This window comes from Salvelinus fontinalis, unplaced genomic scaffold (genome assembly GCF_029448725.1).
Source record: "Salvelinus fontinalis isolate EN_2023a unplaced genomic scaffold, ASM2944872v1 scaffold_0829, whole genome shotgun sequence".
In the NCBI taxonomy this organism is placed as follows: domain Eukaryota; kingdom Metazoa; phylum Chordata; class Actinopteri; order Salmoniformes; family Salmonidae; genus Salvelinus; species Salvelinus fontinalis.
The window spans coordinates 36,538-49,413 of NW_026601038.1; the positions used below are offsets into that span (position 1 = coordinate 36,538).

The 12,876-nt window shown below is 39.1% G+C and overlaps 1 protein-coding gene across 1 annotated transcript; it reads left to right on the forward strand.

Annotated features, from left to right (window-relative positions):
• The first annotated feature begins 210 nt into the window (after positions 1–210).
• On the forward strand, positions 211–9,163 carry LOC129847417 (proline-, glutamic acid- and leucine-rich protein 1-like). The gene is made up of 2 exons (XM_055915207.1): positions 211–862; positions 5,751–9,163. Exons 1-2 carry the CDS (start codon positions 481–483, stop codon positions 5,864–5,866), a joined length of 498 nt encoding a protein of 165 aa, XP_055771182.1. The 5' UTR covers positions 211–480; the 3' UTR covers positions 5,867–9,163.
• Positions 9,164–12,876: the final 3,713 nt, after the last annotated feature.

Below are 12,876 nucleotides of genomic sequence, written 5' to 3' on the forward strand. Positions count from 1 at the left end.
GGTGAGTAAAAACTCATGCTTCCTACACTAACTTTTTGTCTGAACATTATAATATATATTTTACGTCACACTAGCGTCATTGTCTTAAAGTCGCACATCTCCAGGTTCAGACTGAGCGTTACTCACACTCCAGTTATCCGATGGCGGTGTGCGATTTTAAGGCAATGCTGTTAGTGTGTCGTATAATCTAGTGGACGGAACGCAATGCTGTTAGTGTGACGTATAATCTAGTGGACGGAACGCTTCTTTCAGCAGCAGCAACAGTTAGTCAGCCACCTCGGTAGCTTGCTAAACAAAATAGCCGAACCCATAAAACTCTTTAGACGCTTTAGTGTATATAAGCCACTGTGTTTTAAACCCTCTTCTGTCGTCTAGTTAGTTAGTTATCCTATTTCATTTCATATTTACGGTGTTGTTGTTATTATTCAGCTGGCGGGCTGGTTAAGTTAGCATTAGCCTAGTTACCTAGCATCTCCGACCATGAGTTCACTAAATTACTCTCTTCCTGCTGAAGAAGAGACGGTCTGCTGGACGGAGAAAGAAGCTCTCATCAAAGAGGAGGAGGAAGAGAAGGATGTTACAATACAAAAACAAGTAGAGGGTGAGGCTGTTACATGGAAAGAAGAAGAGGAAGACGCGTTCAGAGTGAAAGAGGAGGAGGATGTTACAGTAAAAGATGAGGAGGATTCACTTTTTGAAGTGAAAGCGGAGGAGGGGGAGAATACGGTCTCATCGGAAGAAGAGGAGGAGGAAACTGGATATCTGGGCCCGATTTCCCAAACGCAATTTAAGGCATCCAGTGGTTCTAAAGATGAACTTAGCCATAAGATGGTTTTGAGAAACCGGGCCGTGATTACCACTGGTAAGTACTGTCTTAAAAACAGAGGTACAAACTCTGCAGTTGTTGAACTGATGTTTGGTGTTAAAGGGGAAATCGGCAATTGCCACATCCATATTTTGACTTTTAAATGATTTATTTATAGCCATTGATTATTGAAGAATATAACACATGCCTCATGAGCTTAGTTCAACTGTTGTACCCCATCAGAACCCCAAATAAGCTTTTTTTACTCCAATGTTTAGAAACAATGTAAATCAACACTGTATAGCCTCAACATGGTTAAAACTATAATGTTGATATCATGGATGGTCAGTCCTTGCATCCATTGGTCTGTCTATGAATTTGAGAGTAGTTACATTTCTCCAACCCCATCATCTTATTAGCAAAACAGTAGTAGAATTACAGCTTTGTTATTGTTTCAACTGCAGATTGGTTGTTTGTTGTGTGGCATTTTTAAAGAGACAACCTAGGATTTAAACAGAAACAAAATGGCTGCCCAGAGACTTGGTTTGGTAAACAGCTGAGGGATGGGGGTTGGAGAAATATAACCACTCTCAAATTCATAGAGAAAGCTATTGTATCAACCTTAACCCAAAACCTAGGGACCTCGTCAAGAAGTTCAGACATCTTGGTGTAACAGTTATAAGGTGTTAACTTGAGAGTCACTGGACCCAGGTTTGAGTTCAGCTCAGGGCGACCCCCTGAATTCAATACACTATGAATACAAGGACTGGTCATCCATGATGTCATAATGATAGTTTAACCAGGTTTCTAGGACATATAGTATGTTCTAGAATTCATCCATGATGTCATAATTATAGTTTAACCAGGTTTCTAGGATATATAGTATATTCTAGAATTCATCCATGATGTCATAATGATAGTTTAACCAGGTTTCTAGGATATATAGTATATTCTAGAATTCATCCATGATTTCATAATGATAGTTTAACCAGGTTTCTAGGCTATATAGTATATTCTAGAATTCATCCATGATGTCATAATGAAAGTTTAACCAGGTTTCTAGGATATATAGTATATTCTAGAATTCATCCATGATGTCATAGTGATAGTTTAACCAGGTTTCTAGGCTATATAGTATATTCTAAAATTGCCAGTGTAGATTTCCTGTGGGGGTCAAATTGTTAGAGCTGTTGATAAGTCATTGTATAATATTCAGCCAATTTATTTTCATGCCATTACATCAATATCGCCCAACCAGAAGAGAAGAAACTCTTCCTGAACCAACTCCTGCTGTCCTTCATACATTCTGACGTTGCTGGTAATTGGCTACACAAGCAGTCGGCAACCTACATTTGAAGTGCAAATGTATCTTACCATTTCTACTGATCTGGTGCCAGTTATGATTTTCATTTGCACATTTTACTGAAACAGTTTAATTTCATTGATAATAGTATCTCAAAATCATTGTCTGTGATTAATCTACATTCCATCTAAATGAAAATTATACAAATCTAAAAGTAACTTTTATTGCCATTGCCAACTATGTAAAAATAGCCTACATGAAACCAACAAACAAAAACATTTGCAGCCTGCAGGTAGAAAATATCCCGATTTAAAAAATAAATATCAATCCCATTGGCTGCACATGGCCTGTCAACAACGAACTTGAAACATTCTATCAACTATAAACTGGGTCCTCAAACTTGCAACATTGTATAAAATATTCTGGGCCCTCAGTTTCCCGCGCCAGTGAGTTCTGGACAGACACATCTGTCGTCTATTTGTGCAAAGAATAAGAAGTAATCAGGTATTTTATAACATTTCCACTGGATCAGAGCATTACATTTTACCCTTTAATGCTGAGTGGTTATCGAAAGGGCGAGAGCTGGAAATAATTTACAAATACTTTGAGCAACTATTGTCATTCGTAATGGATTCTAATAAGACTTTGTTTACCTGCTCTTTGAGGTGAAGAAAAAATTAGTTGGAGAAGCTCCACAACTCATTAGTGGTGCAGCGTTAAGACAATCAGAAATACTATCAGACATCCCCAAATAGTCACATTTATAGGCCTACATTTGTGCTCAGGCCAGGTAGACTAGTCCTACTTCTATATGTGTAATCGGGTAGACTAGTCCTACCTCTATATGTGTAATCAGGTGTGTGTCCTTACTCAACATTGACAGGAGTGTTTCAAACGAAAGAATGAATAAATTGACAAAACTGACGCATCTTGCAGGGTCGTTTAATTTAGTATCCGTTTGGGTCGGCATGGGAAATTAATCTATTTCTCCATAGTATGTTGTACCGAAGTTGACCTACTGAAAGGAAGTGTAACTTTGACTATAATTACTGTTTCCTGAAGGAGGGAAACGAGGTACAACACCTGATTGGCCCCACCCCTTCCTGGGTCGGTGAAGAGCGGTATTAAATTGAAGGAATAAATCCAAGCCTCACGCTCATCACCTGTGGAAGACAGGGATTCCAGGAAGGCGTGGATTTGATAGTATGTTGTTCCTAGTTTCCCTCCTTCAGGGAACAGTAGTAATAGTCATGTGTGGATTTAATAGTATGTTGTACCTAGTTTCCCTCCTTCAGGGAACAGTAGTTATAGTCATAACATGTGGATTTAATAGTATGTTGTACCTAGTTTCCCTCCTTCAGGGAACAGTAGTTATAGTCATAACATGTGGATTTGATAGTATGTTGTACCTAGTTTCCCTCCTCCAGGGAACATTGGTTATAGTCATAACGTTACGCTTGTCATATGATGAACTTCAACTTAAATACTGGATCTTGCAGTGGGACAGTTTTTTGTATTCAGATCTCTGAAATGCTCTCTAACTATGTCACATTTAGTGTCTCCTTATGTTATGCTGGGAAAACAGTTTTCAATCTTTTCAGAGTTTGCTAAATCCAATGGTTCTAACCGAAAGTCCCCTTAACTTTATTGACAACACCCAAATGGATACTGTCATTAATGTGGTTTTTCAATAATTACACATCATTCTTAATACTGTAGCTGTTTAGTTAGTCACATGTTGAACTATCATCAGCTGATCCAGGAAATCATTTTCTGAATGACAGTCAAATGACAAACATCACGACATGCAAAAAACAACTAAAGTCCTTCTTCATTCATTACTCTGGTAAAGACAGTTATGCCGTGCTCCACGTTGGATCTAACATCCCTAACAAATTGATGTTTATAATGTGTTATTGTCTGCTTGATTTACAGTTGGGTCTCGTTAGTCTGTTTGCACACAGAGATACTTAGCTCATAATGTGTAGAGAACTGTTCCTTGATGGATAGGCTATTGTACAACACACAGAGCTATTTTCCTTTATTCAGGACATTTAGAATGACAACACATTACAGAGTAGCCTAGTGGAATTTTTCACAAAATTATCTAGTGATCAGGTTATGAAATGTCATGACAGACATTTTAGATTCCATGTTTCACCTGAAATATTAAATGATTTATAGTCCTAGGTCTATGTTGTTGTTAGGTGAAGTTATGGGTCCTACAGTAGGTCAATGTTGTTGTTAGGTGAAATTATGGGTCCTACAGTAGGTCTGTGTTGTTGTTAGGTGGAGTTATGGGTCCTACAGTAGGTCTATGTTGTTGTTAGGTGAAGTTATGGGTCCTACAGTAGGTCTGTGTTGTTGTTAGGTGGAGTTATGGGTCCTACAGTAGATCTGTTGTTGTTAGGTGAAGTTATGGGTCCTACAGTAGGTCTATGTTGTTGTTAGGTGAAGTTATGGGCCAATTTGTTAAACACTTAATGTACAAACCCTCAGATTCAGGCTGATGGCAAAGCTAGCTAAAGAGCATTTTACTGGTTGAAGTGTTTTAAAAGTATAAAGCAGTTGAGTTTGCGACAATAACACAAACATATTAAGCAGGAGATTCAAACGAGCGTTACAGTTATAATCCAAAGTAATGTGAAATGCACTCATAAGCAACCTGGAAATGGAGGCTATTTTTGCTGTCAGCCTATGAGAACTCCCCTGAGTTTTCCCCCATGGTGGTGAATTAGTAACTAGCGACACAGAGCTTAATGTGAGTTTCCTTCAGTAGCACTCCTGATCTTGCGCTGTAATATTCAGAATACATTGTGGAAAACTAAAATCTTTGCTCACCATTTTTGTTCCAGGCAGATATACTACATCCATAACTAGCGGTTTCCTCATTACCAGATATTCTACATCCATAACTAGTGGTTTCCTCATTACCAGATATACTACACCCATAACTAGTGGTTTCCTCATTACCAGATATACTACATCCATAACTAGTGGTTTCCTCATTAGCAGATATACTACATCCATAACTAGTGGTTTCCTCATTACCAGATATACTACATCCATAACTAGTAGTCTCCTCATTAGCAGATATACTACATCCATAACTAGTGGTTTCCTCATTAGCAGATATACTACATCCATAACTAGTGGTTTCGTCATTACCAGATATACTACATCCATAACTATCGGTTTCCTCATTACCAGATATACTACATCCATATCTAGTGGTTTCCTCATTACCAGATATACTACATCCATAACTAGTAGTCTCCTCATTAGCAGATATACTACATCCATAACTAGTGGTTTCCTCATTAGCAGATATACTACATCCATAACTATCGGTTTCCTCATTACCAGATATACTACATCCATAACTAGTGGTTTCCTCATTAGCAGGGAAGTGTTTCTGCAATCAAATTGTGTGTGCATCGCCCTCGTGCTGCAACTTTAGCAAACGCAGAAAGGGACCTTTTTGGAGATCAAAGGTCGTCTGGTACACTGCTTAGAGTTTGACTGTCTTAAGACAATTGTAAAATAATTTAACAGACCTCTGGGCTTCACCTTTTACCTCAAATAAACAGTGGATTTCTGCTGTTGTGGCCCTTTAACCGTCTGACTTTGTTGTTCACACAGGAGAGAGACGGGACTATCGTGGATCCTCTGGGGAGCCTCAACAGCCCCATGATGCTGACAGGGCAGAGAAGAGTCTCTCCACGTCAGAACTCCTCAAGAAACACCAGCAGAGATAGACAGGAAAGAAACCTCACCGCTGCTCTGACTGTGGGAAGAGATTCACCTCCTCATCAGGCATTAAAATTCATCAGAGATTCCACACAGGAGAGAAACCTTATTGCTGTGGTCAATGTGGGAAGAGATTTACCTCCTCATCAGGCATTAAAATTCATCAGAGAATTCACACAAGAGAGAAACCATATGGCTGTGCTCAATGTGGGAAGAGTTTTGTTAATTCTTGCAATCTGACTGCACACCAAAGAACACACACAGGAGAGAAACCATATGGCTGTGCTCAATGTGGGAAGAGTTATTTTACATCTAGCCATCTGACTGCACACCATAGAATACACACAGGAGAGAAACCTTTTAGCTGTGATCAATGTGGGAAGAGTTTTGTTAATTCTTGCAATCTGACTGCACACCAAAGAACACACACAGGAGAGAAACCTTATAGCTGTGATCAATGTGGGAAGAGTTATTGTCAATCTGGCCAACTGACAGTGCACCAAAGAACACACACAGGAGAGAAACCATATAGCTGTGATCAATGTGGGAGGAGTTTTAGTACTTCTAACTATCTGACAGTACACCAGAGAACACACACAGGAGAGAATCCGTTATGTGATCAATGTGGGAAGAGTTTTACTACTTCTGGCTATCTAACTATACACCTTAGAACACACACAGGAGAGAAATCTTATAGCTGTGATCGATGTGGGAAGAGTTTTACTCAGCCAAACAGCCTGAATATACACAAGTGGACACACACAGGGGAAGGGATACTTCCCTTCCCCTGTGTCTCAGATCTCTGATTAAACATAAAATACATGAAGGAGTTGTTTCATGATATCATTGAAATAATGTCACAATGTAGAATGTTTTAACATTGTAGTAGGAGTATTTTAATGATGTCATAATGTAGAATGTTTTAACATTGTAGTAGGAGTATTTTAATGATGTCACAATGTAGAATGTTTTAACGTTGTAGTAGGAGTATTTAAATGATGTCACAATGTAGAAGCCTAAATGTTTGTCCCCTGTTCTATTGATTTCAACATGATATGGATATTAGCCCCAGGGGGAAAATCCAGGCTCTGAATTGGAAGAGTATTATTTATGTGATTTAACAAAAAGTTACTAACACAAATAGAGCTGTGTTGCACTTACCACGTTGGTGACCCACTGGAATCAAAATGCAACACTTCAAAATGTAGCTAGCTGTTTTCTACAAGTTGTCCTCTAATCAGGGATGTACACATTATTCCCATATTCTGTGTGGTTTTTGAGCTGTTAGTTTTAACAGGACGCGTAACCTCATCTCCCTTCTGTCACATAATTAATTTTGACATGATATCGATGAGTGATGACAAATAAGGGTTGTGTTCGTTTGTTTAGCGACCCCTACATTTAAATGCATCACTCCAAAATGTAGCTGACTGTTTTCTGCAGGATGTCCTCTAACCAGTGAGGTGAACAATATCTCCCATTTCCATGTGTTTTTTTAGTTGTGTTAGTTTCAACAGCACGTACAACCTGATTTCCCCCCTAATCGATATCAGTGATTTATTGCTACTTGTCAAAACAACAGCGTTTCTGGTGCTTGTGCAGTTTATAAGGAGCTTGTTTTAAAAAATACAATTATTGTGGCAGATGTTTGTGTATATACCACATGTTAGGTTTTCAATTGATCCCAAACTGTTTCTGCATATTGGTTATTGATTTGGACATGTTAAAACTGTGTTTTGACATTGGGGCTATGCAACCTAGCAACTATGCAACCAAATATTTCATATTTACATTTCATGTAACATTTAATGAAAATTATTCATGCAACCAACTGACAGTTTTTTGGGTACAATTATATTGACATTGTTGCCCTGTTTTTAGAATATCAGGGTTAATTCTCTCATGTGCCAAACCAAATGTACTAGAGCATGACATTGGGGACTGGGCCCCGATCCAACAACATGCCTATTAAGTGAACCCTGAAAAGAGAGAGAAGCTCCGCAGTGAGGTGGAAAGTTACTACGGATATTGCAGGAGTTTCCTCTTGAAATCAGACACGTCCGTGGTGAGAACAACCTGGTTGCTGATTGTCAAAATGTGGCTGGCAGTCAAAATGTTTTGCGTTTAGCCAGTGCATTGCCATGGATCACAGTTTATTTTTACTGCACGTTTTTCCGTATTGGAGATGAGTTTTGTTTGGGCTCGTTCCAAGGGGACGAGAGTTCTAGAAGCTAGTCAGTTTTAGGAAGAGGAGAGTTCTAGACGCTAGTGGGTTTTAGGATGACGAGAGTTCTAGAAGCTAGTGGGAAGCTATAGAAAGAAAAGTCTTTGTGGGAATAATAAAAATTAAAAAATATTGTTTTTAATTGTTGTTGCCAGTAGACAGACACCATGTTTATATTGGTGACGGTGAAGCATTGTAGTTGATTATAATGTGAAATGGAAGTTGTTTTCTGTTGTTGGTGAGCATTCTCTTAAGGTGTTAGTTAGTCTTTGGTTTTTCCATTTATGTTTTGAGGATGGACTTTAGAACGTATAGCTCATTAGCACGTAGGACACACTGATTGGTGTCACCTCGTTAGTCAGTATACTAGAGCATGACATTGGCGACTGGTTCTTCCTGTCTTTAAGTTTGTTGTGGGTTTTTCTTTTGTTTGCCTTTTCTTGGGCAGATTTAGTGGGTCTCATGGTGGGTGTCTTATGTCCCAGTTGTTGTTACTAGTCAACTTTCAGTGGACACTGTGAGCAAAACTGCAACATTATGTTATAATACTTTTATTGGATCAAATGGTTGTTTTATGCAACAGAATAGAGGGTTCTTAGAACTATTGTGTCTGTGTGTTCTACTGAGGATGGGCCTCTGGGAGGAAACACTGACAGGAGATTTACAATGTCTTTTGGGTGATAAAACCTAAAGAGACCGCATTCCAGAGCATGAGTTAATGTTTCTGTTCTATATGGTACCAGGGAGAGATGACCCCAGGGCCAGACCCTGGTCTCTACACAAAGAGTACTGTTTTTACAGCAGATACTGTCTGCTGAGAATTATAAGTATCTTTCATACAAATCTTAACCTTGTGACCCGTTCTATACATCTGTTGTTGGTCATGTAGGTTGAAAGGGGTGTATCTTGGCTATAAAAGACCTTTGTACTTTTGTCTCGTGGCTCTCAATGAATCATCTGGGGGTGATTTGTCGACCAGCCATCATTATCGTAGAGCACTCAATTGATTCACTTTATATGTGTGCATTGTATTGACCTGCTCCCTTATTAATAAGTGAATAAAGGTTTAGTTTAAGAATAATTCTGACTTGTGTGATAAGTTTCTCTCCTCATTTGATATTAAAGAAATTAACAACCACATTTGGCGATGGGGATGTGAATTTTCACTTGGTGACCGCTTCTGACGACCTGGGTAAATCGTGCACTTAGGATCTCAGGGAAACCACACTTCGGGAACGGAGCAGATGGACCCACCTTTGATCTGAGAGGCAGCGAGCCGAGTGGATACATCTCGAACCTAGTTTAAAAAAAGAACGAGGAAAAAACAAGTGGAGTTTTTAGAAAAGCTTCGTAGGCTCTGAGTGTGTATTCCTGTGTGAGGGGGGCTCCTTGGAGGTGTAAACAGGGCCGAGTCAGGAGGCTCTGAGTGTGTATTCCTGTGTGGAGGTGTAAACAGGGCCCAGTCAGGAGGCTCTGAGTGTGTATTCCTGTGTGGAGGTGTAAACAGGGCCCAGTCAGCTATCTGTGTGAACTGGATGAAAACTAGAATCTGTGTTTAGTAAGACCATGTATGATATAGTATAAGCTAGTAAGGTGCACCTGTAATTATTTTAAACCTGGACCCCATTTTAGAAGTATTGAAAAATGTAAATGTATTAGTTACATTTAAAAAGTTAGTTACAGTTAAATTATCCTAGGAACTAACCATGAGACAGAAATGAGAAAATATTCCTGTAGGTTAAAATATTGTTGAAAAACAACTAATTGATTAGCTATGTTTGGGAAGAGCATTGTGTGACTGCAATATGAGAGTTGTGATTGTGTAAGATTATACGTCACAGTGGCAGAATCACCTGAAAGACACACATCGCCACCTGCTGACTGGAGTTGGTATCGCAGTTGAGAAAATACTTTCAGACAAAAAGCTAAAAAGCGACTGCATCTAAAAACCAACGACTCTTTTTGAAAACAGGCGATGTGGAGTCAGAAACATTTATTATAGTGTTAAAATGTACTACAAAGTGTAGCTAAATAGAATAACTTTGGTCATACCCAGTCAGCACGTGACGTCCAAGGACGTTGAATTATGGGCCATATCAGGTCTGTCTGTTGTGGCCGCTATTTTGCCCTAAAATAGTCATCCCAAATTGGGCAGTGTGTAACTATGTAAATGTCTCTCGGACAAGGTGAGTTTTATCAATATACACTATAAAAAGTAGGGGTTCTTCAAATTGAAGCTGTGGGGGAACCCCTAAAAATAATTTGAAAAACCTTTTGTGGGAAACCCCTATAAGTTATTTGAAGAACCCCTTATAATGGTTCCTCAAAGAATCTTTTGGGGTTCATTTTTGAACTCCCTGTCCACCCTCCCTGCATTACAAAAACATATTTTAATAACAATTTTTTTTCTGTCCTCCATTCAATTTTTTGGGGAATAATAATACCAATATTGATTTAAATAATTAATTGTTTATTTAGTGACACCACAAATGTGAACTAATATTTACAAAACAATTTACACAAAAAAAAACACATTACAAAATTGCAACATTTCTGCAGACATGTCAGCCAATAATAAATAATCCATTTACTTTGTATAGTGCTTCTTTCTTGTTCATGAAGAAACGGGTGATTGGTGCATAGGCATACCTTGTCACGAACATAAAGGCCACTCGGGTCCTCATTGAAGAGGTAGGGCAAGAGCAGAATCACGGCTGTGGTCTCCAGTCCTAGTAAAGTAAAGCAATGATCTTACTACACTTGATCATTTTATTACAAAATACATTAGAGAAAGGGAAGGAATAAGAGAAAATACCTCTTCTGTATTGTCCTTCAGGGACTGTCAAAATAGCAGGATGATGTCCTCACCCCTGCCTCATTGAAGAGGTAGAACAGAATCGCTGCTGTGGTCTCCAGTCCTAGTACATGATGATTAGCATCAACGATCAAGTCAGCTGCTGCTGCTCCAATACAGTATGAGGTGAGATGGTGAACTGATGTTGAACCGGGCAGTCAGCTGCTGCTGCTCCAATACAGTATGAGGTGAGACGGTGAACTGATGTTGAACCGGGCAGTCAGCTGCTGCTGCTCCAATACAGTATGAGGTGAGACGGTGAACTGATGTTGAACAGGGCAGTCAGCTGCTGCTGCTCCAATACAGTATGAGGTGAGACGGTGAACTGATGTTGAATCATAATTAAGTTAATAAAAATGTATTAGTGAAACTGTTAAATAGTATATGGCAAATTAAATATATTAAGCTATTGTTATCATATAGAAACATCATGGAATATTGTACATCATATTAAATATATTACTCTATTGTTATCATATAGAAACATCATGGAATATTGTACATCATATTAAATATATTACTCTATTGTTATCATATAGAAACATCATGGAATATTGTACATCATATTAGCATCAACATACATTATTGTTTCATTCAATTTCACATAATAAGGATTTTTCATATTTAAAAGTTCAGAAGTCAGAACCCATCACCTGCTATGTAAAAGAGACAGAAGAATGTACAATGGTCAATGCTATCTGGGATCCTTGGAACATCCCTACCTAAACCCTAACCTTAACCCCTACCTTAACCCTTTTAAATGTCAACTTCAACGGGCTAGGGACGTCCCAAGGATGTATCTCTACCTGAAAATCTACCTCAGCAGTCATAAAGCCTTATTTACTTTAATGAACTACTAAAATAGTGATTTTGTCAGACAGCAGCTCTACACTTTATTGACTGACTGATCCATTCATCCTTCCATTCCTCCTCAGCCTTCCTCTCCTCTGAAGACCCAGTGAGGGTGAAGCTCAGTCAGAGAGCTGTTGAGGGACTGGTTAGGAAGAACACTTCTACAGCCAGAGAGGTGAGAGGTCACACATGGTTTAGATGGTAAATATTTATGTCCCCTTAGTGGTTCATCACGTCAGCAAAAGGGAATATGTTCCATCATCTATGTTTATTTACATTAGTGCAAATTGTCCACTGATATTGGTGTAATTTCTCAACCATTTTGGCTGTATGAAAGTTAATTTCCCCTCAGGCACACACATTTGTTCTTTGATATTATGAAGGTAATTTGTATCAAATGTACTTTTCCCCACTCATTCACCCCATCTCTTTACATTGCTTATTTATTTTCAGTGGCCTGACTGCATCCAGACTATGTCAAAGGCCCATCCTGGTAGATCTGAACCTAATGCAGCTTGGAGTGATCAGATGACAGAAGTCACATTTAGGTGCCAGGTGTAACTGAGGCCATAGATGCTCCATATCCATTACTTTGAGTGTTTTATATAATATGACTAAATGTGTTTCTTTCTGTGTTGCAGGGGCAGTCAAGAAATGGAACAGCAAGGCCACAGAACATGACATAAGCAGAGCTGTGGGAGACCACCTCAAGCCCCTGGTAGAGCCGGGGATGGTGTTTACCACTCCACCAGCAGAGCTGTGGGAGACCACCTCAAGCCCCCGGTAGACCCGGGGGTGGTGTTTACCACTCCACCAGCAGAGCTGTGGGAGACCACCTCAAGCCCCTGGTAGAGCCGGGGGTGGTGTTTACCACTCCACCACACCTTCAGCAGGCTGGAAAAGTGGGATTGATCTGTTTAATCCAATTGTTTGTTTCAGTTTTCAGTAGTTGAATCCTTTGACGTATTGTTGATTTCAACAAATTAGCTGGGTTGGGTGAAAAATGATACTAAACGTACATACCAGCACTATTTTGACATTGCGGAAGATATACTGAATACATACTGTTTTTCATACTAAGATGGACC

Coding starts and splice junctions, on each gene's coding strand:
- LOC129847417 (XM_055915207.1), top strand. CDS start 481: ATGAGTTCACTAAATTACTCTCTTCCTGCTGAAGAAGAGACGGTCTGC. Junction 863..5,750: donor CCGGGCCGTGATTACCACTG/GTAAGTACTGTC, acceptor TTGTTCACACAG/GAGAGAGACGGGACTATCGT.